The sequence below is a fragment of the Lontra canadensis genome, unplaced genomic scaffold, assembly GCF_010015895.1.
Source record: "Lontra canadensis isolate GAN:19392208 unplaced genomic scaffold, GSC_riverotter_1.0 scaffold41, whole genome shotgun sequence".
In the NCBI taxonomy this organism is placed as follows: Eukaryota; Metazoa; Chordata; class Mammalia; order Carnivora; family Mustelidae; genus Lontra; species Lontra canadensis.
Window position 1 is genome coordinate 14017224 of NW_022631035.1, and position 21777 is coordinate 14039000.

Consider the following 21777-nt stretch of genomic DNA (forward strand, 5'->3'; position numbering starts at 1 on the left):
CTAAATCTGGAGAGTATACTCCCTTCTTCAAATGCCTTTGCAAAGGGACTGAAAACAGACTGCAATAATGTTACCTTTTTCCTTTGGGAAACTTCCTTGTCCTAGGGCCTTGGATCTGAGCTGAACACATTTCCTGTTTGCTATCTTTAGGCAACTTAGAAGTTAAGAGAACTTTATTATATGATTCCTATTAAAAACAAAAAAGAGAGTTGATTTGAAAAAGCTACAAAAGATGGCACATAGAAACATTGGGGGGGGTGGAGGACCTGTGGCACAAAGCTCAGTCCCTTTATTCTCCATGTTTAACTTTTTTTTTTTTTTTAAGTTTTTTCATTTATTTAAGTAATCTCTACACCCAACATTTGAGCCTGAGGCAGGGCTCAAACTCACAACACTCAGATCAAGAGTTGCATGCTCTTCCACCCCTGTTTTACTTTTTTAAAAACACATTTGTGGGGCGCCTGGGTGGCTCAGTGGGTTAAGGCCTCTACTTTCAGCTCAGGTCATGATCCCAGGATCCTGGGATCAAGCCCTGCATCGGGCTCTCTGCTCAGCAGGGAGCCTGCCTCCCCGTCTCTCTGCCTGCCTCTCTACTTGTGATCTCTGTCTGTCAAATAAATAAATAAAATCTTAAAAAAAAAACAAAAACACACATTTGTCAGGGTGCCTGGCTTGGCTCAGTTGGTTAGGTGTCTGACTCTTGATTTTGGCTCAAATCATCTCAGGGTCAGGAGACTGAGCCCCGCTTTAGGTTCCACACTGGGCCTGGAGCCTGCTTAAGCTGCTCTCTCTCCCTCTTCCTCTGCTCCTCCCCCTCCACACCTTGCTCATGTTCACTCGCTCTCAAAAAAAAAAAAAAAAAAAATTGTCAAAATACTCTCTTGATCCTTAATACCAAAGGAACGGAAGAGAAATGTTTCTAAACTTGTACTCAGTTAAAAACTTTGGGTCAGGAAGCCATTCAAATATAAAGGCAGGTGAGGTGTTCTCAAATATGAAAATTTAGGGGCTACAGCTACACGTGGACAATGAAAAAAATGAATAAATCACAAGTGTATTAAAATCATTCTCTTTGGTATTAAGAAGTCAGCAGAAACTGTCCAAAATTGAAATAAAGATAAAATCTTCTAAAATATGAATATAAACTCAATGGTTTTAACAATTTCTTTTTCAAAAATTTATTTTATTTATTTATTTGAGAGAGAGCAGGGTGCAAGTGTGCAGGGGGTGGGGGGATGCAGTGGGGAAGGGACAGAGGGAAAGGGAGAGAAATCCCCAAGCAGACTCCCCACTGAGTGCAGAGCCCAATGTGGGGCTTGATCCTAGGCCCCAAGATGATGATCTGAACTGAAGGCAGACGAGCCACCCAGGCGCCTCATTTAATAATTTATTTCTTAATCTCAGAGGAAATCTTATGAAGAAGCATTTGGTGTTTAAGAATCTCTCAATTTCACTTACGTTTCTCTTCTACCAAAGTAAAATTAAACACTTTTTAGTAAGTAACAACTATAATACAATCACATTTTAAAAATTTTTATTGAAGTTTAAATGTCCTGGTCAAGTATTATTTCAAAATGAATATTCCCACTTACATGCCACTCAGTTTAGGAAATAGAATATTATCAGCAATCAAAAGCTCTACCATCCTCCCCTAAAACTCTCCCAAGTGTAACCATTAACCTATGATCCCTTTTATCTATCCACCCTCCTATCTGAAATAGATGCACAGAATGTTTCAAAGAATATAGCCACCTAATGCTAATGATCTTTATTTCATCTTTGCACTTTTTATGCACTGTTTGAATTTTTAATAACGCAAATGTATTATTGTTTACAAATTTACCTTTTGCATATCCCTAGCTGTTCATTTCTAGGATAGGGACAGGATAACTTTACAAAAAGGGATTTTTGGGGCGCCTGGGTGGCTCAGTTGGTTATGCGGCTGCCTTCGGCTCGGGTCACGATCCTGGGATCGAGCCCCGCATAGGGCTCCCTGCTCAGCGGAGAGTCTGCTTCTCCCTCTCCCTCTGCCTGCTGCTCTGACTACTTGTACTCTCTATCTGTCAAATAAATAAATAAAATCTTAAAAACAAAACAATACAAAACAAACAAACAAAAAAACCAAAAAGGGATTTTTTTTTTTTTTTCAAAGAATAGTGGAAGCAAATAGGCTAAGGTATTAATAGCAGTCCACACTGTAATAGGAATATGAATGAGTGTTCCTCATACTTTTTTTTTCTTAAGATTTTATTTATTTGTTAGGGTGAGACAGAGACAGAGTATGTACGTGTGCACAAGCAGGGGGGATTAGCAGGCAGAGGGAGAAGCAGGCTCCCTGCTGGGCAAGGAGCCTGACGCAGGACTTGATCTGAGGACCCTAGGATCATGACCTGAACCAAAGGCAGACACTTAACTGACCCAGGCATCCCTTCCCTTGTTTTTTTTTTTTTTTAAAGATTTTATTTATTTATTTGAGAGAGAGAGAGAATGCACAAGCAGGGACAGAGGCAGAGGGAGAGAGAAAGGGAGAAGCAGACTCTCCACTGAACAAGGAGCTGGACATGGGGCTCGATCTCAGAACTCTGAGACTATGACCCAAGCTGAAGGCAGACACTTACCAACTGAGCCATTCAGGTGCCCCTATAGTTTCTTATACTTACAAAAGTTTAAGTGATTTAACTAAGGACATAGAATATGGGTTCTAAAACCAGAATACCAAGTTCAAATCCTGACTCTACAGTTGCTGTGTACGACCTGAGACAAAATATTTAATCTCTTTATATCAACTTGCCCATGGGAAATAAAAATCATACCTACCCCATAGCTACTGTGAGGAGTAAATTATTTAATACCTGTATAATATCTGCAACTGTGCATGACACAAAATAAACACATAATGCACATTAGCTTTTAATATTAGCCTTTTTATACAATCATCCCTACTGCCTTAGAGTCAGAACATGTAGATATATGCAGAGGTAAAATTTCAGAAGTACGGTGTTCTAATTAGTGGGGTATCCCTCACTACTATTCTAGCAGAGACCTCCTTAAATCTAGAGACTTCTATCTAATTATAAGCAAGCTTTTCCACTTACCACAGAAAATGCTGTGTCCTCTCCAGTAGAATTCATGGCAGGGAAGATGTGACTTGAACGCAAGTATTCCTTTCCTATGGGACAGGGTGCTCGAGGCTCTGAAGGGTGGTAGGGTGGATGTAAAGGAATAGCTGATCGAATAGGCTCCCCTAGCTTCCTAGCACTTGGAATCACATCCACAGAAGGAATTTCCACTGGTTGGCAAAAATAAAGTGGACAATAAGATGAAACTCTAATAAATACATCATTTAATATATACACATACCTATAGATACTAAAAACCTAACTGATTTGAAGAATAGCTACATAAATTATGGTTCGTCCAAGGTTATAAAACTTGTTAGACATTAACAATGATTTTATGTAATACTAAGTAAAATACCAGAGAGAACAGTAAGAAATGAGAATATTTTTCAAATTACTGTATTTTATCATTCCTTAATAATCTGAAGACCACCAACTCATATATTAATGTATTAGAGACTCATACTGTACTAAAGTCTTTAAGAAAACATTAGATAATAAAACAATGTATGTAAAACATGCAACCAAAAAACATTTTAAGGAATCAGAGCTTATAACTAATAGCAAACATTTACAGATATGATCATGTAAAACCAAAAAGAATCATATAAAGTATAGAGCAACAACATTTTTATGTTTACAACATTTAGTTGTAAAAAGGCTAATAGCAACAGAAATTGTTCCAGGAACTAACTATTGTTTCTAACTCACTAACAACACACTACTACTACTCACTGTCTTCAACAAAGGATGTTCTGTTCTTGGACAAAAAACTAGATAAGGGAGGGTGCAACGCTTCTTCATACGATACGGCTGAGGATTTTTGGGTCTGCATTTCATTAGGGCCTTCGGCACCTAGAAAAGAAAATATTAAAGGTAGAATTTTTTTGTTGCTGAATTATTATACTAAAAACCAAGAGTTCTGTACCCAGAGGATAAAAATCTCACAAATGACAATCACTGAACTGTGTCTGATTGCTCAAACTACCCATTACTTTTAGTAACTATGAGAGGGAAGATCCAGAACCACTAATACAAATTAGAAGATTCATATCACACTACTTTTCTTTAGAAAAACAAGTGCCACAAAAACAGAAAAAAGATCAAAAGAACGGAACAGAGAGCCCAGAAATAAACCCATGCTTATATGGTCAATTAATCTACAACAAAGGAGGTAAGAATATACGATGGGAAAAGAGTCTCTTCAATGAATGATGTAGGAAAGTAGACAGCTACATGCAAAAGAGTGAAACCGGAGTACTTCAACACACCATACACAAAAATTACCACAAAATGTATTATACAACTAAATGTGAGACATGAAATTATGAAACTTCCCCAAGAAAACACAGGCAAGTAATCTTTTTGACATCAGCTTTAGTAACATTTTTCCGACAGGTCTCCTCAGGCAAGGAAAACAAAAGCAAAAATAAACTATTGAGACTATACCAAAATAAAAAGCTTCTGCACAGCGAAGGAAACCATCAACAAAGTGAAAAGGCAAACTACTGAAAAGAAGAAGACACTTGCGAGTTATATGTCTGATAAAGGATTAATACCCAAAATATATTTTTAAAAAAATGATGTAACTCAACACACCAGAAAAACCCAGATTAAAAAATGGGCACAGGCCCTGAATAGACGTTTTCCCACAGAAAACATACAGATGGCCAACAGACACAAGAAAAGGTGCTCAACATCACTAATTATCAAGAGAAATGCAAATCAAAATCGCAATGAGATACCACCTTATAACTGTCAGAATGGCTATACTGACAAAGACAAGAAATAACAAGCACTGACAAAGATGTAAAGAGAAAGGAACTCTTGTGCACTGTTGATGGAAACGGAAATTGGTACAGCCACTACGGAAAACAGTATGAAGGTTCCTCAACAAAGTAAAAATAGAAATACCACATGATTCAGTAATTCCACTACTGTGTATTTACCCAAAAAAAAAAACCCCCACTAATTTGAAAAGACATGTGCATCCCAATTGCAGTACTTACAATAGCCAAGATAGGGAAATAACCCAAGTGTCCACTGATAAATGAAGATGTGGTGTACACGTATGCGTACACGCACGCGCGCACACGCGCGCGCACACACACACACACACACACACACATATTACTTCATCATAGAAAAGAATGAGACCTTGCCATTTACAACATGGAGAGACTTAGGGAGTATGATGCTAAGTGAAATAAGTCAGAGAAAGACAAGTACAATTTCACGTACATATGGAATCTAAAAAACAAAGCAAATGAACAACAGCAACAAAAGAAACAGATCCACAAACACAGAGAACTGATGGTTTCTATACAGGAGGAAGTAGGGAGAATGGGTAAATGGGTAAAGTAGAGTGAAAGGTATACAGGCTTCCAGTTATGGAATGACTAAGTCACAGGGATGAAAGGTACAACAGAAGGAATATAGTCAATGGTATTATAATAATGTGTGATGACAAATGGTAGCTATACTTGTGGTGAGAATAGCATAACATGTAGTAGCCAAATCACTATGTTGTACAACTGAAACTAATGTAATACTGTATGTCAACTATGCTTCAATTAAAAAAATTACTAATATGGGGGCGCCTGAGTGGCTCAGTGGGTTAAGCCTCTGCCTTCGGCTCAGGTCATGATCTCAGGGTCCTGGGATCGAGCCCCGCATCGGGCTCTCTGCTCAGCAGGGAGTCTGCTTCCTCCTCTCTCTCTGCCTGCCTCTCTGCCTGCTTGTGATCTCTGTCAAATAAATAAATAAAATCTTTAAAAAAAAATTACTAATATGTACTCTATGATTACATTTGAAAAGATACACACATGAGATACACATTTATTTATCTGTAAGGAAAGAAATCAAAATGTTAACAGTGGTTTTCTGTAGGTCAGGGGTTGGCAAACCATGGGCCAACGTCCAAATCTGACCCACCAACTGTTTTTGTAAAAAAAAAAAAAAAAAAGTTGTTTCAAGATTTTAAGTAATCTCTACATCCAATGTGAGGCTTGAACTCACAACCCCAAGATCAAGAGTCACACACACTACTGACTGAGCCAGTCAGGAACCACTGTAAATAGCGTTACTGGAACACACTCACATACAAAGAGGTGCTAGAATTGCAGGACACTGTTATGGGGAATACATCTCTGAGCTAGGAATCTTGGCTGATACCATCATAAAAAGATTTATAGGTCAAATTGTTTTGTCTAATTTTTAAATGCTTAATATTTTTAATCAGCTTTATAGTATTACACACAGAGCTGTATTAAAATATTTCTGAATATCCACTTTGTTCCTTCGGAAACTATACAGTACACGTACTCTTCACTAACAAAATGGATTTAGGACTGCCCCCTCTCCAAATGACTATTTATGTCTTCTTCAATTTAATGAAAGACTTCACCATAAACTTATTCCTCACTTTGAAGGTATGTGTACTCTCCAATCTCACTGTTACCAAATGAACAACAGACATAATCACTACAAACAGAAATATTCACCTTGCACAGATCCCAAACTCCATGCAATTTATTCCAAGACACTGTGTATTTTAAAATTTCTGACATTCATTTTGTCTTTTAAAAACCAGCAAAGACATCGTTTTGGGCTTTGCTTTTCCACAATCCAGTGCAACATGGCATTTTCACATCAAAATGTTTAAAATATGTCCATCTCCCTCCATAACTTCTTATTTCACATGAAGAGCATCTGAGATCTAATGTTCAAAATTCATTAACATTGTCCACAATTTCTCTACTACCCAAAATGAATTTGTCATCAGCTTGACCCCAGGCTAATTCACTCTTACCTAGGTCCACTTTTTCTTTAGTTTCTTGGATGACCAAGAAACTCAATCTCTTTATTTCTGATGAAATTTCTCCTAAAATCTCATGCTTAGTTACCATCTGCAACTTTTGTCAGACTGAAAATGACACACTCAAATCTCTCCCTATAATTTTTAGATTGTTTTAAGGACATAGTGCTTTATTACTGGGAAGATTCTGAACTTGTCTACTGTAAGCATTAATAAAATTCAATTATATAAGTATACCTATATGATAAATGTATGTAACATTTCATTAAAAAGGGGGGGGTGGCCCTGGTAGGAAAAAATGGCTGAAGATGGTCAAAAGGTACAAATTTCTAGTTAAATAGGTAAGGGGAACACAGTATACAAGTAGGACAGATCTTAAAAGTTATCATCTCGGGACGCCTGGGTGGCTCAGTTGGTTAAGCAGCTGCCTTCGGCTCAGGTCATGATCCCACCGTCCTGGGATCGAGTCCCGCATCGGGCTCCTTGCTCGGCGGGGAGCCTGCTTCTCCCTCTGACTCTGCCTGCCACTCTGTCTGCCTGTGCTCGCTCTCACTCTCGCGCTCTCTCTCTCTGACAAATAAATAAATAAAATCTTTAAAAAAAAAAAAAAGGTTATCATCTCAAGAAAAAAAGAATTTCAACTCCCTGGTGACAAATGTTAACTAGACCTATGTCATGATCACTTCACAATATATGTAAACATAAAATCATCAGGTTGTACATCTGAAACTAAGAATGTTACATGTCAATTTTACCTGAATTAAAAAAATGATTCACAGCCTAGGAATTGAAGTCTAAATAGACACCCATGAATGTATATGGTGACAGTTACCTGATAACTTAGATCCAAATATAAGAGGAAGTTACCATAGCCCTTTATGACCTCAAACCCAAATACCTTATCCTAGCTTTTCTTTCACCCTTTCCTTTTGCCTTAATTGCATTATACTCTGAATAGTTAAAATCTGAAAATAATTCACTTTTTACAGATGCAACCTTTTTATGTGGTAGTTGCTATCACAGAACACACCATTTCTAAAATCACCATCCCTTCCACCTTCTGTCAATCCATCGGACTCTCTTCCTTCCAGAAACATTATCACCTACACTTCACTCTGGTCATTCCCTTACTTTGCTCCTCCCAGTAGCAAGTACGTCTTTAGTCTACTGTCTAACCTTCCAGACATAGGTTCTTTGAGCATTGATTCCTTGGAATTCAGTGTTTACTCTTTGGAATAAAAGTATTAATGCTGAAAGGGATTTCAGAGATGGTTTGTTGAATTCTCTGATTTAACACATTAAGAAACTAAGGCTCAAGAAAGACAAGGGCCTTGTCCAAAGTCACACAGCCAGTAGCAAAGTCTGCATAAAAATTTGGCCACTTGATTCCCAACTTAATATAATTAGTTCCTCTCTAGCATTCCTATTCTACCATTAAACCCCCCCCCAACTTATTGTGTGCCTGGTGTTTTGCAAAGTTTTGGAATACTAAGATAAATATGAATGATTTTACTATATACTTCACTTATTTGTCTTATTTGTTGGCTGCCTCACAAGTAGAATGTAAGCTCCACAAGGGAAGGGATTTGTGTCTCTTTTGGTTACCACTCTAACACAGGGAAGGCACTAAATATTTGCTAAATGAATATAATGTGGCTACTGTCCCTGAAACGCAGTGTACCTAATATACATACTCAAAGTTAACAATGCAACATGGGAATGCTATTACCAAAATAAGGACACAGGGCCGCACCGTAGAAATACAGAACCTTAGAACCTGAGTGAGACACATGGGGGAGGCTGGGCTTTGTAGGGTGAATTTGCCAGGAATAGAAAGGAAGGAAGAGCACCCCAGTAGAAGAAACAAAATGATGCCAGAAAAAGAGCATGTCAACTAAGGTAGGCAGGACAGGGAATGTTGTGAGGACAGCAAAGTGGGAGGCTCAAAAGGGGTCTAAGAGATATTCAGATTTATTGTATACGAGCAGCAGACTGTTAGAAATGTGGCCTGATGCCTGGCAGAAAAATTGCCGCCGGATATACAGACCTGCTGGCTGAAACCATGAAAGGAGTGTGTCACCCAGTTTAAGAAACTACACTTAGGTAATCTGAATGTTGCATCCAGAAGTCTCTTCCTAGAGTATCAAGTCCCACATATTACATGACAAACTTGCATCCACCTGTTTGCCCATGTGCCTATGACTCCTACTTGACTGATTTCAGGTAACCGCTCACAGTTAGGATAATGGTGGTATGCTCTTGGAAATTCAATTCTATCGAGTTACAGCTCTCTCTATTCTCCTCAACTATAAACATTCCTAAGTATAACTATTTATATTTTCATAGTTATATGTTGAGTAACAATAACTGTCATCTAACAACTTACCATTACTTCTGAGAGAAAAGGTGTGTGCCGTGTCTCCCAGTCTAATTATTTCACCGGTGGATTCTGTTTCATCTCCATCCCAAGAGGGGCCCAAAGCCTCAGATGACAAGGAGCACCTGAAAGAGTTCCCTTACTTACTTGGGGCCCAGCCTAAACACAGAGGGCCCCTCCCGAGAAGGACCCCGAGAGCTCCTCCAAACAGTCTGCCTACGGGTGTTTAGACTGCTCACTGTTATGTACAGAAGGGCAAGACACGCTCTTCTACTGCTTATCACTTCTTGCTGCTTGTCTGTTTCGTTTTGACGTATATCAGTCAAGGATTAAAAGTGTCAAGGATTAAATGTGTAGGAGAATCCACACACACACAGAACAATAAGTATTGGATACTCTAGGGGTGTGGGAGTGGAGTCTGGGTAGGGTATTAATTTTGAACTAAATATTCTTGTGTTGTTTCACTTTTGCACTTTTTTTAAAAAATCTAATAATAAAAAATAAAGTCAGGGGTGCCTGGGTGGCTCAGTGGGTTAAGCCTCTGCCTTTGGCTCAGGTCATGATCTCAGGATCCTGGGATCGAGTCCTGCATCGGGCTCTCTGCTTGGCAGGGAGCCTGCTTCCTCCTCTCTCTCTGCCTGCCTCTCTGCCTACTTGTGATTTCTGTCAAATAAATAAATAAATAAATCTTTAAGAATAATAATAATAATAATAATAATAATAATAAAGTCAGGAAATTCATCTTTTGGTGGTCTCCTTCAAGACATATTTTCCACAATGTACTATATGTAAAAGGAAAGTGCTGCCTGTGATTTTCAAATCAGAGCAACTCCATTAAAAAAAAAAAAGGAGAATCAGATATTTAAAACAAAGTCATACCATCATATTCAACCTCTAGTTATAACTACCATCAAACCTGTAATGACATTGTATTTTTTCTATAAAAGTCACAGAAATTTTAAAACTGATATTTGCTGGGGCGCATGGGTGGCTCAGTTGGTTAAGTGGCTGCTTTTGGCTCCAGTCGTGATTCCAGAGTCCTGGGATCAAGCCTGCTTCTCCCTCTCCTTCTCCCTGCTGCCCTGCCTACTTATACTCTCTATCTCCATGTCAAATAAATAAAACCTTAAAAAATAAATAAATGAATGAATAAATAAATAAAACAAACTCTGATATTTGTTAACAATACTGATTTGAGGGTGCAGTAACCCAATAATTTTATACTGCCAGTGAGTGTATAAACCATCACATTCTGGAAAGCGACTGCTTTTAATAGCCTTATAATATTCATTCTCTTTGAGTTTAAAGAATAGCATGAAGAGTAAAGAATAGATAGATTACAGAATAGATAAAAGTATGTATCACATTTTTAAAAACCATAAAAAACACAGGAACAACTACCTCCAATTTAGAGGAGTGCTTTAGACAATTATGAAGCACACAGATGAATGGTCTGTTATATGGTGATCAAAAATTATTACAAAAATTTTAACAACTTGAAGACTACTGATGTGTAAAACTTTAAAATGCAAAAAGCAAAAATTATATAAACAATATGACTAAATCCAAAAAAACCCCAAAATAGTAAAAAAAAAACCAAAACCTAAAGTATAACAAAACATCAACAGTACTTATTCAGTTTTGAATAGCAGAGTTCATCTTTTTTTTTTCTGCTTGTTTTTTATTTCTCTGTACTTTCCAAGTTTTCTATAAGGAACATAAACTGTTTTGATGACCTAGGGAAAAATTTAAAAATAAGCAGGTGCTTAATACTGAGAATTAAGTACATACAACTCATGGTTCTTAAAACTCCCTCAGGAAGGTTTAAAATATAAGAAGGTAGTAAAATTTTTACACTAGTTTTTTGTTTTTTGTTTTGTTGCTGCTATTCTGGTATATTGTGTGCCACTTCAATTCTTAGTAGAAAAAAAGCATAATTTGCTATCATTAAATTCATAGACACTGAGTGCTACCTCTCAAAAGAAACCCTTTTCCATGATGACTTGGATTCTTTAGTACTTTCTGGCTCTTCCAAAAGTTCTCCTTGATGGGATTCTTTAAAACTCTGTCCAGTTTCACCTGTTTAGAACAGACAAAAACAGTATCAAAATCCCCCAAATTAATAATGCTATTTTTATACTGCGGTAGGTAGGTAAGAACAGTAAGGCACCCTCATTCTCTCCTGGTAAACTGGGCTCTTGTGAACATGAAATTAGAAAGAACCAAATCATCACCTGTGATGAGCATATTACTTGGGTAACAAAGAAACAACAAAAGTGTTTCTTTAAAAGCAGGGTCTGCAGTTGTATTAGCAGTGTTTTATTTTTAAGCTAGGTGGTAGGTTCACTCTCTATTGTTTGTAAACACCTTTCTATCAGTAAGGAATGTCTGAGGTAAGAGGACTAGGTTGCGGCTTCAGAACAACATGACTGTGTTAGCCTACCTCGGGCTCCAAAACTATCACTCCCCTAACCTAAGAGTAAGACTACTTCAAGGATTTGACAGAATTTTCCTTAAGATGATCACTCTTTTCTTCTACCCCAACATATCAGGGAAACAGACTTTCACCAGTGGCAGGAACTCACTAGCAAGGTAATTTCAGGAGGTATGTGGGTGAACCTCCTATGATACATTTCTAGAGATTCCTTCTTTGAACATCCACCTTCATTTTTTTCTATTGCTATATTCAACAAACGTTTTAATAATATTAGTTAACATTCACTGTGCATTTACTCAATTACTCAAGCTTGGCTCAGTGCTAAACTGAGGGCTAAATTTATGCATATCTACTTATTCGATCTTCAACTATAGTCATGAAAGAATTTCACATGAGAAAACTGAGGCTTTGAGAGCTTCAAACAATGAGGGGCATAATGCAGCACTGACTCAAGACCTCCCTTCAAATTTTTTGTCCTTACAGTTTAAGTAAGCGATAATGCTAGCTCAGGTAACAGGAAAAAGTTGCTCTGTATACCTGATGAGACTCATGATAATAAAGATTTACTTCCCATTATTAACTGGCATTTTGAAGAATCTGCTCAGCTCTAGGTAATATTGCCATATCAACTTGGACCTGCAAAGGTGAGAATCAGACTTTAGAAAACACTGCCCAACTCAGGTACTACCACACAGGGAGGCCCCATCTGTGCAACTCCCTCCTAGCAGCCCTAAGTTCACTGCATTCTACTGACCTCCCCTTGAAATATCCCTTCTCTCCCCCTGCCTCAGCATTTCACTATTACCAGATTCACATGTATCTTTCAGTTCTGTGCTCCTCTCTCCATCCCCACAGCCCTATCCATGACCAAGCCATTATCGTCCCTCTCCTACTTACAATCAAGTACTGCATTGGAAAAACTGCTGCTGTCAGTGTAAAATTTTAAATTAATCTCCACCTAAAGGTAGTTTTCTACCTCTTAATCTTGCTGCTAAAATGACAGTCACAGAGCATCAAAATACCTATTGATAACCTTGAATTAGGTGAGTTTCACATGTCTTTCACTCTCCCTCAATTCTCCTATAATGTTTTTATTGTAGAAGAGTCCCTATTTATCCATAGAGGATATGTTCCAAGATCCCCAGAGAATGCCAAAACCATGGATAGTACTGAACACTATATATACACTTTTTCCTGCACCTGTAACAAGTTTAGCTTCTAAATTAGGCACATTAAGATAAACAATAGCTAATAATAAAATAGAGCAATTACAACAATATACTACAACAGTAGTTATAAAAATGTGGTCGCTTGGGGTGCCTGAGTGGCTCAGTGGGTTAAGCCTTGCCTTTGGCTCAGATCATGATCTCAGGGTCCTGGGATCAAGCCCATCGGGCTCTCTGCTCAGCAGGGAGCCTGTTTCCCCCCCTCTCTCTCTGCCTACTGCTCTCCCTACTTGTGATCTCTCTGTCAAACGAATAAATAAAATCTTAAAAAAAAAAAAAAATATGTCGGGCGCCTGGGTGGCTCAGTTGGTTAAGCCACTGCCTTCAGCTCAGGTCATAATCTCCGAGTCCTGAGATCAAGTCCTGCATTGGGCTCCCAGCTCTGTGGGGAGTCTTCTTCTCCCTCTGACCTTCTCTGCTCTCATGCTCTCACTCTCCAGTCTCTTAAAAAAAAAAAAAATGTGGCCTCTCTGTCAAAATATCTTATTGTACTGTACTCACCCTTCTTGTGAAGATGTGGGATGATAAAATACCTACGTGATGAGATGAAGTGAGTAAATGACGAGGCACTGCGATACAGCATTTGGCTATTATGACCTTCTGACAATATGTCAGGAGGATCATCTGCTTCTGGACAGAAGATGACTGCAAGTAACTGAAACTGCAGAAAGTAATCTGGGGGGTCTATTCTATGTATTTATGGCTGTCTTCCTGACTTGAGTATAGGTTTGAAAGCAATACACATGGCATGCAATTTTGAATCCTCCCAGAGTACGTGGGCTGGTACATATTGAACATACATTAAACACTCAAAATACTCCACATTTAGAACACTCAAAGTTTCTGAAATAAGTATCTTGTGTGGCAATTTTTCCTTCCTACATATACTTTTAAATCTTTTCAGCAATAGAGATAAAAGGTAGAAAACTATCTCTAAAGAGTTTAAGGTTAATTTCAAATGTTATAATCACAGTACAAGTCTCACCATCAACCATGTGAGAAGAATGATAAGCCTACCCAAATTTTTGTCTTCATTCATATTAGAATTTATGTTGGTTGCTACTGCTGCTGAAAACATGCTGGATAACTTCAAAATAATAAATCCATTCTTACATGGGCCATATATTACTCTAATGATGAGATAGAGCATTTTTCACTCAACCAATCTCAAACCACTACGGTTCTTTGTTTTCTTTTCATTAACATTGCAGTAAAGACCTTTAAGCACCTTTCTTTTATATTATACTTCCTTAGGATAAATTCTTAGGAATTAAATAAATTGAGCCAAAGATAATAAAGAGCTTTTATATATTGCTGATCCACTTTAAATAACCATAAGCCTTTTGGAAAATAAAATGGCACTATTAATCTTTATATTACCATTAAAAACCATAAAATAAAAACTTCACACAACAAATTGTTACAATTTGGGAAACTGGATTACCGGAAGACTAAAATAAAATGTTCAGGCTGTCACAAACCTAAACATAGGTTAAAGACAAAAACAAAAACAAAAACAAAAAACCACACATTAAAATTCCTGCTAATGCTTTAGCAAAATCCAAATTTGTAGCAAAAATAGCAGTTCTGACAGAAGAAATTATAGTCAATAATGTCATGCAATAATAGGACAATACGCAATTTTGGCCAGAATTTAGCTACCATAGATTAGCTTTAAAGTAATTTATAAGCAATAACCAAATTGACAAAGGACATGGTGGCAGTCTAGGAGAGTTTTTCTCAACCACAAAGAACAGTAAGGATTGAGATTTAATTTATGATTAAATTTACCAGGTATACGCATCAGTGTTTCCAATTCCTATGAAGAAAAACAGGCAAAAAGAAAAAAGGCAAAAAGGGACAGGATGTAGAATGTAGAATATAAACCAAATCAAATTTCTATTTTTAAACTTACTTTTCTCATGAGATATCTCACTGATGTGTTCTGTAAGATACTCCAGCAACCCATCAAATATTTCTAGCAGATTCTTAATAGATTCTTTATCTCCTCTCACTATATTTTCTCCTAAACACAGGATAAAGAGCTAATTAAAAATATTAACCAAGAAATTGAAAGCCTCATAATTTTGAAATGAATATACCACCATGTACTGTTCAAGATAAAAGAATTATAAAGTCAGGAAAAACAATAATATAAATAATAAAAACATGAATTTTCTTTTTCTTTTTTTTTTTTTTTTTTAGAAGATTTTATTTACTCACTTGAGAGAGTGAAAGAGAGCACAAAAGCAGGGTGAGGGGCAGAGGGAGGAGCAGACTCCTTGCTGATGGAGGGATGTAGGCTTCTATCCCAGGACCCTAGTATCATGATCTGAGCCAAAGGAAGACGCTTAACTGATTGAGCCATCCAGGCACCCAAAAACATAAATTTTCTGAGGCCTGATTATATTTGAAGAAACAAAAGAAGCAGCCTTGAATATAACCTTTGATAACTGGCATATCCTTTCCTTTATCAAAAAACAAAGCAAGTGGACTTAAGAAAACATCCCCTAGTAACATTTATACCAATATAGAAAGCATCTAAGCAGAACTTTATTAGGCTAGCAAAAAAAAATGCCAGGAGAGAACACAGTTTCAGATTGTGAGATCCTACTTCTAGATGGTAGCTTGTTCTGAAGATAATAGTAGCAGAGTAATATAAAAAACTTGTTGGGATACTTTTGCCAGGAATCCCTCATTTTTTTCTATTTGTTAACTTCTGTTCATTTTGTATGCATCATGTCATTTTCTTAATTAGAAATTGCCAGTGCATACAAACTTCCAGTTTGTATAACTCTATATACAGTTTGTGTAACTTCCAGTTATAAAACAAGTCACAGAGAAAAAGTAATGCAAAGGAAATAATGTCAATAATACTGTAATTAGCATTGTATGGTGACAGATGGTAACTACACTAATCAACAGTGAATACTGTATAATACACAGAACTGTTGGATCACTATGTTGTACACGTGAAACCAACATAACTTTGCAAGTCAACTACACTTCAATAATAATACTGAAACAAATACTTCAATAATAAATAGACTATCCATGCATATAAAACCCTTTTTTAAAAAAGATTTTATTTATTTGACAGACAGAGATCACAGGTAGGCAGAGAGGCAGGCAGAGAGGAGGAAGCAGGCTCCCTACTGAGCAGAGAGCCCAATGCAGGGCTCAATCCCAGGATCCTGAGATCATGACCTGAGCCAAAGGCAGAGGCTTTTTAACCCACTGAGCCACCCAGGTGCCCCTATAAAACCCTTTTCAATCTCACCGCACCCCCCACTTCTCTAGTCTAATCTCCCACCACATCCACTTTACACCCAGAAGTTAATCTTTAAACAATCCTTAGCACAATACTTGACCCATAATAAATTTTTAATAAACGCTAAATTGAAATATTGACAAGAAAAGGGTTGGTAAAAGCATGGAAACCTGGCATGCTTAGTGTCACCTAAAATGGACTCTAATCAACATAAGGTATGGACGGAATTTAACTTGAGACACTTGGATTGTCCTTCGGGAGAACATGCCTGCATTCTCAGTTCAAACCAGAAGTTCAAACCAGAAAGGGAGAGTCAAAATGGAAATTTGGCATTTGAGAGAATCTAGCCATTCAAAACTTCATGATGCAAAACAAACCTAAACCAGAAATGTGATGGTCAACAAAACTACTAGTACAGATGGACAACATTTGACAATTTTTTTTTCTGTTTAAAGCAAACAAAAATCTTGTTCTTAAGCCTTATGTTTTTCTGACTTAACAAGATACACAAGTATACCCCAAGGGCACACTCAGAACTTCTCAGTTGCCAGGATGGGGAGCATCCTCTGCCAACCCAGCAACTAAGACCGCCCGCCAGAATGCAGTGCTTCATGGTACAGGAGATATTGCTTTAAACAGAACACAAGGAGTAAAAAGATGCTTTGCCGTATACCAGAAGAGGTAAGCAGTTTTGCAACTTTTCATGGGGCAGGTTTGAGTTGTCAGGAGTAGCTCTGCATTAAAAAGTTATATATGCAGATACAACCTTGCTACAGCAGGTTTAAAAAGCACAAATACCAGAAATTGCCCTATTCAAGTGATAAAGCAATTCCAAATTGCAAAAGAACAGGAAAACCCTTGGATTATCCTTCAAAATGAATTATCTCCAAACAAATTTACCACAGTCACCCAGAACTGCACTCAAAAATTTAAGCCAGAGTATTTTCCTAAAAGTTCGTCATCAATATTAAATTGAGAGATGTAAATGACCTATCCTGATTAACATTTCTCTTAACTGTCAAAGAACAAACCAATAGTGTAAGCCTTCTCTTAGGGATTCAAATATAGTTTCAAACCCACAGATTCCCTCTCTTCCTTAGCCTGGAATAATTTACTGAAATAATCCTGTCTTATTATATAAAATATAAAGATTTATAAATATATTTAGTAAATTTGGCTTTAGAACACAAGTATGATATCCTTTATTTTGGAAAAAAAGTTCACAATTTAGTTTTACTTATTTTGAATAGACAATATATTAATGGGATTTAAAATTCAGAAAGTGCAGGGTGTCTAGGTGGCTCTGTCAGTTAAGCATGATTCCTGATTTTGGCTCAGGTACTGATCTCAGGTTTTGAGATCAAGCTCCACATCAGGCTCCACACTGGGCGTGGAACATGCTTAAGACTTTCTCTCCTCTCCCTCTGCCCCTCCTTTGCATTTGTACGCACACATTTTTTGTCTCTTGCAAAAATGAACTAAAACAAAAATTAAAATTCAAAAGTGCAAAAGATATATAATGAAATCTCATCCCACCCTCATCCTGTAGCCCTGAAGTTCCTCTTATTGGAAGCAATCAGTATTATAGGTTTCTTGCACACACTTTGAAAGAGTCCTTTTGCAAGCAATCAACTGCATATTTACTCTCCTCACCTTTGTTTTCTAAAGTAGCACCATACTCTGCACATTCTTCTGACACTATATACACTGAAAACTGTTGCACTAACATGGAACATTTTACATAATAGCATCATCAAAAATCTTTCACAGTGGCAGTGTAATTCCATGTATGGAGCAACCATAACGTATTTAACCTGTCCCTATTTAGTGGACATTTAGATGTTGCTGATTTTTACCTACTACAAACAAGCAGCATATTAGCTTTAAAATAACTAAATAACAGGGCACCTGGGTGGCTCAGTTAGTTTAGAGTCCAACTTGATCTCAGCTCAGGTCTTGATATCAGAGTCATGAGTTCAAGCCCCACATTGGGCTCCAAAAGAAATAGCAAAACAAAAAAATATAATAACAAAACAATGGGGTGCCTCAGTGGCTCAGTAGGTTAAGCAACTGCCTTTGTCCCAGGATCGAGAGGACTGCATCAGGCTCCTTGCTTGGCAGGGAGTTTGCTTCTCCCTCGGACCCTCCCTCTTCTCACGTTCTCTCTCTCTCTCTCCCAAATAAATAAAATCTTAAACAACAACAACAACAAACATACTTCAGATGACCAGCTAGGGTACTCACAGGTCCATCACAACTCAATGTTTGACTGTCCTTAAAAAAAACTCTCAAGGATGGGTGCCGTAATTCTACCAGTCAATTGTCTTGGCTCAGTGTTGCCATTTGGTCTATTTTATAAGCTTACTCATTTGGTTAACTAAACCATGTATAGAATTCTACCTAATAAATTATTTTAGTAAAATGCAAAATTATTTAATGGTTAAGTATATACCAACCTGTTATGTGAGACAAGCTGACTTGTAGGTAATCCAAGGCCAGTGAATCAATTACTGCTTGTACATTGTGAGCTTCATCCTCTTGACTCCTGGGAATAGCTATGAGGTCTGTGGAAAAAAAGTTACATAATTTTTCATCTGAGGGCCCAAGTTGTCATGGTCTTTGACCAGGCTTCTAAGTGAGGTTAACTGCTACAAGAGCAAGCTCCACTCAAACAGAACAGGCTTTTATAAAGTACAGATAAAACTAACAGAGCCTGATTTCTATCTATATAGTACCTCTCTTAGCTGAATACTTAGTCAATCAACATATAAATGAACATGCTCTACAAGAAGCACCGAACTACAGAAAGATAAAGAGATCCCTAAATTCAAGGAGATGCTAATACTCTAATAAGGGAAGCAATACATGAAGTGAGACTTTAACCCATAATCGTGGGCTGCTTTTCATGAGAGAGAAAAAACCCACAACAGGTACAAAAGGAGAGTTCTTGTACATTTTGTTAAAGCAGCCTAGTAGGAATTACCGGCCTAATGATTTAAAAGGTCAGTATACACCACACTGAGGAAAGATATTAACATCAACTTATATTTGGAATTTCTCCACTAGTATTGAGGAAGATGAATACTTAACCAGGGATGCAGGACAAACATCAATTTGTATCTGTAATACTGGTTAAATAACAAGACTCAACAAGTTTCCAAGTTCCACTCAATTTTAGAACCTTTGAAGATACATTTACAGAAAATGTGTCACTTTCATAAAGTATTAGGCATAATTAAATAGAAATGACCCAGACCACGCAAACATGATTTGACCAAGGCTATTACTATGTCTGGGTCTCATTAAGGTACTTAAGGTAATGAATGCAATATTTAGAAATAAAGATATAAACAAAGAAAGAAACTCAAGATTTTAGAACTACCATAAGATCTAACTGAAGGCTCTCAAAACTCCTGGCCCAAGATGCAGTCACTATTACTCCCACTTTTTAGTACCCTTACCTGGTACCTTTTCTCCCAAAATGGATTGGTAAAGGGCAATAAAAACATTAGCATCACAATCTTCTAGTTCTCGTATCCTTAGGTGTATATGACATTTCAAAAGAAGGTTATTGGCAACGATTATCCACTCTGTCAGGAAAGGAAAAAGATCAGACTTAAATAGCACTAGAAAAAGTCAACCCCCAGGAAGATAGACATTGAATGACGTAGAAGATAAAATATCTGATTACTGTAGAAGTTCAAAGACCCTCTGAGGCACGATTTTTGAAAATACTTAATTTCTTGGGATGACTTCCAGAGTACCAGAATTTTAATGTGGTCAAAACCATGCTGCAAGTCCAGCTTTTACTGGATCTTTATTTTTACCGCTTTTCTTATTTTACCAGCTACACCTAGCTGTTTTTATTTAAAACATACAAGTCAACGGGAATATATGTCATAAACGAGACAGTTTGTTAACGACAGTCTGAGGTTATCAGACACTAATTAGTAGATGCTGCTTCAAATTCCCAATGGTATTAGTCATGTTTTTACCCAATTATCTCGTACAAATCTGAATTTCTCTGGTGCCCAAATAGGTGGTGATTAACTTAGGCTGTTAAAATCTGAAATAATGACACCAACAGTACATGTTAGTTTTTTTTAAAATTACATTTAATGAATAAGAAATAAAACACAGAACATGCATAAAAACGCCCCTAAATTCAGAACTAGCACATTACCAACACTATTGAAGTTTCCTGTGTACCACCGCACCTCACCCCAGATACGGTAGGAATTAGCAAGGTTACTTCAAGACTTTCTCAAACTAAGGTAATTTAGGAAGTCTGACTTATTCGATCCCTGATATACCTGGCGATTAAGGAGAAAGTCTTTTTATTCTATATTTGACATATACAGCATGTTCTAGAAATAACGATGTGTGGGGTCAAGGCACGCTATCTCCCTCTCCCCAGGCCCAGTTCTCACAGCTGACCAAACCACGACAAGCGGTTTGAACGGTGTCCTGAGGAAAGGAAAGCGTCCCAGACAACCCAACCCACTCGCTCTTCCAAAAGCGGTTGCTAGACAAAGCCTGTAACTCCAGAGGGCACTGAGGAGAAAAATCTACCACTAGTCTACTTTGGCAGGAGCGTTGGCAGATCTTCAGACTGCCGTTCCCCAAAAGTTCAATGCACAATGCACATGCAGGTATGGCCTCAGTCTCCACAGTTCAAGAACCAGAGCGCGCGCTAACAGCGGCTGCGTTCCCCAGAGAAATACAAGTCCCAAGAAGAAGCTTTTTGACTGCCCTTTTTGCAGCCAGGTTGTAGGCGCGGTGCGCACCTCGCCACCGGGTCCTTCTCTCCACACCCCACAATCGCGCTCCACAGCCTCTAAGCTGAGCGACAGTGAGGCTAAAACACCCACAGAAGCCGCTCACTACGACGGGGTGTCTGTCACCAGCCCCGCGGGCAGCCCAGACTCCAGGAAGTCCAGCCAGATGACTCAATATAAAAGGGGTAGGGACGTTCGGGGACTTAAACGGCTTCAGTCCACACACACCGGGGCTCCGAGCCGAGACTCACCAGCCTCTGAGCCAGCCATGTCATGGAGGCGGGTCACCGCCGGACCCCAAGCTGGGCGCGCGGGGGACGGAGTCCCGGAAGGGCCTCAAAGCGCAGACGCACTGCTAAGGGGGGGGGAGGGGGATGAAACTAAAGGGCAATGGGTGAAAGGGGGAGGGACGTTAAAACGGCTTGTCGCTGCTGATTGGTCATCACGGGAACACTTCCTATCGCAGCTCGCGCCGAGGCGGCGGTTTGTGGGCTCTGGATACCATTCTCCGCGGGCAAGATCCCGCTAAGGGATTCTCAGGTGGGTGGGTTTGACAGTGCGGGTCACTCAGCAGCCCTGGGCGGTCTCCCCGGGGCATTAGTACGGCACTTCCGGTGAGCTATTTGTTTCGTATTCCTCCGCCGACGCCAAGTGGCGAAGTAGTGCGGTTCGCTTCGCCGATGGGCGGGAGCAGCCACGTGACAATGTCAGGCTCCGCCTTCCCGCCTCACTTAGGGGCGTGAAGGCTCTTT

General features: G+C 38.4%; 1 protein-coding gene across 4 annotated transcripts in view; it reads right to left on the minus strand.

The window, feature by feature from the left end:
* Window positions 1-21328, minus strand: part of CEP95 (centrosomal protein 95) — a 40921-nt gene extending 19593 nt beyond the window's left edge. The window contains exons 1-9 of one of the 4 annotated variants that reach the window (XM_032870823.1): window positions 21277-21328; window positions 19709-19837; window positions 18704-18811; window positions 14892-15002; window positions 11287-11392; window positions 9323-9438; window positions 3855-3974; window positions 3096-3289; window positions 75-187 (exon numbers count right to left, since the gene is read on the minus strand). In XM_032870823.1, the coding sequence (XP_032726714.1) occupies window positions 75-187; window positions 3096-3289; window positions 3855-3974; window positions 9323-9438; window positions 11287-11392; window positions 14892-15002; window positions 18704-18811; window positions 19709-19837; window positions 21277-21295 (1016 nt within the window). In that variant the 5' untranslated portion in view covers window positions 21296-21328. Of the gene's footprint in view, window positions 1-74; window positions 188-3095; window positions 3290-3854; window positions 3975-9322; window positions 9439-11286; window positions 11393-11898; window positions 12085-12321; window positions 12387-14891; window positions 15003-18703; window positions 18812-19708; window positions 19838-21276 lie in introns of those variants that run through there. The other 3 variants (XM_032870824.1, XM_032870826.1, XM_032870825.1) reach the window with 3 other exon arrangements.
* Between the last annotated feature and the right edge of the window lie 449 nt (window positions 21329-21777).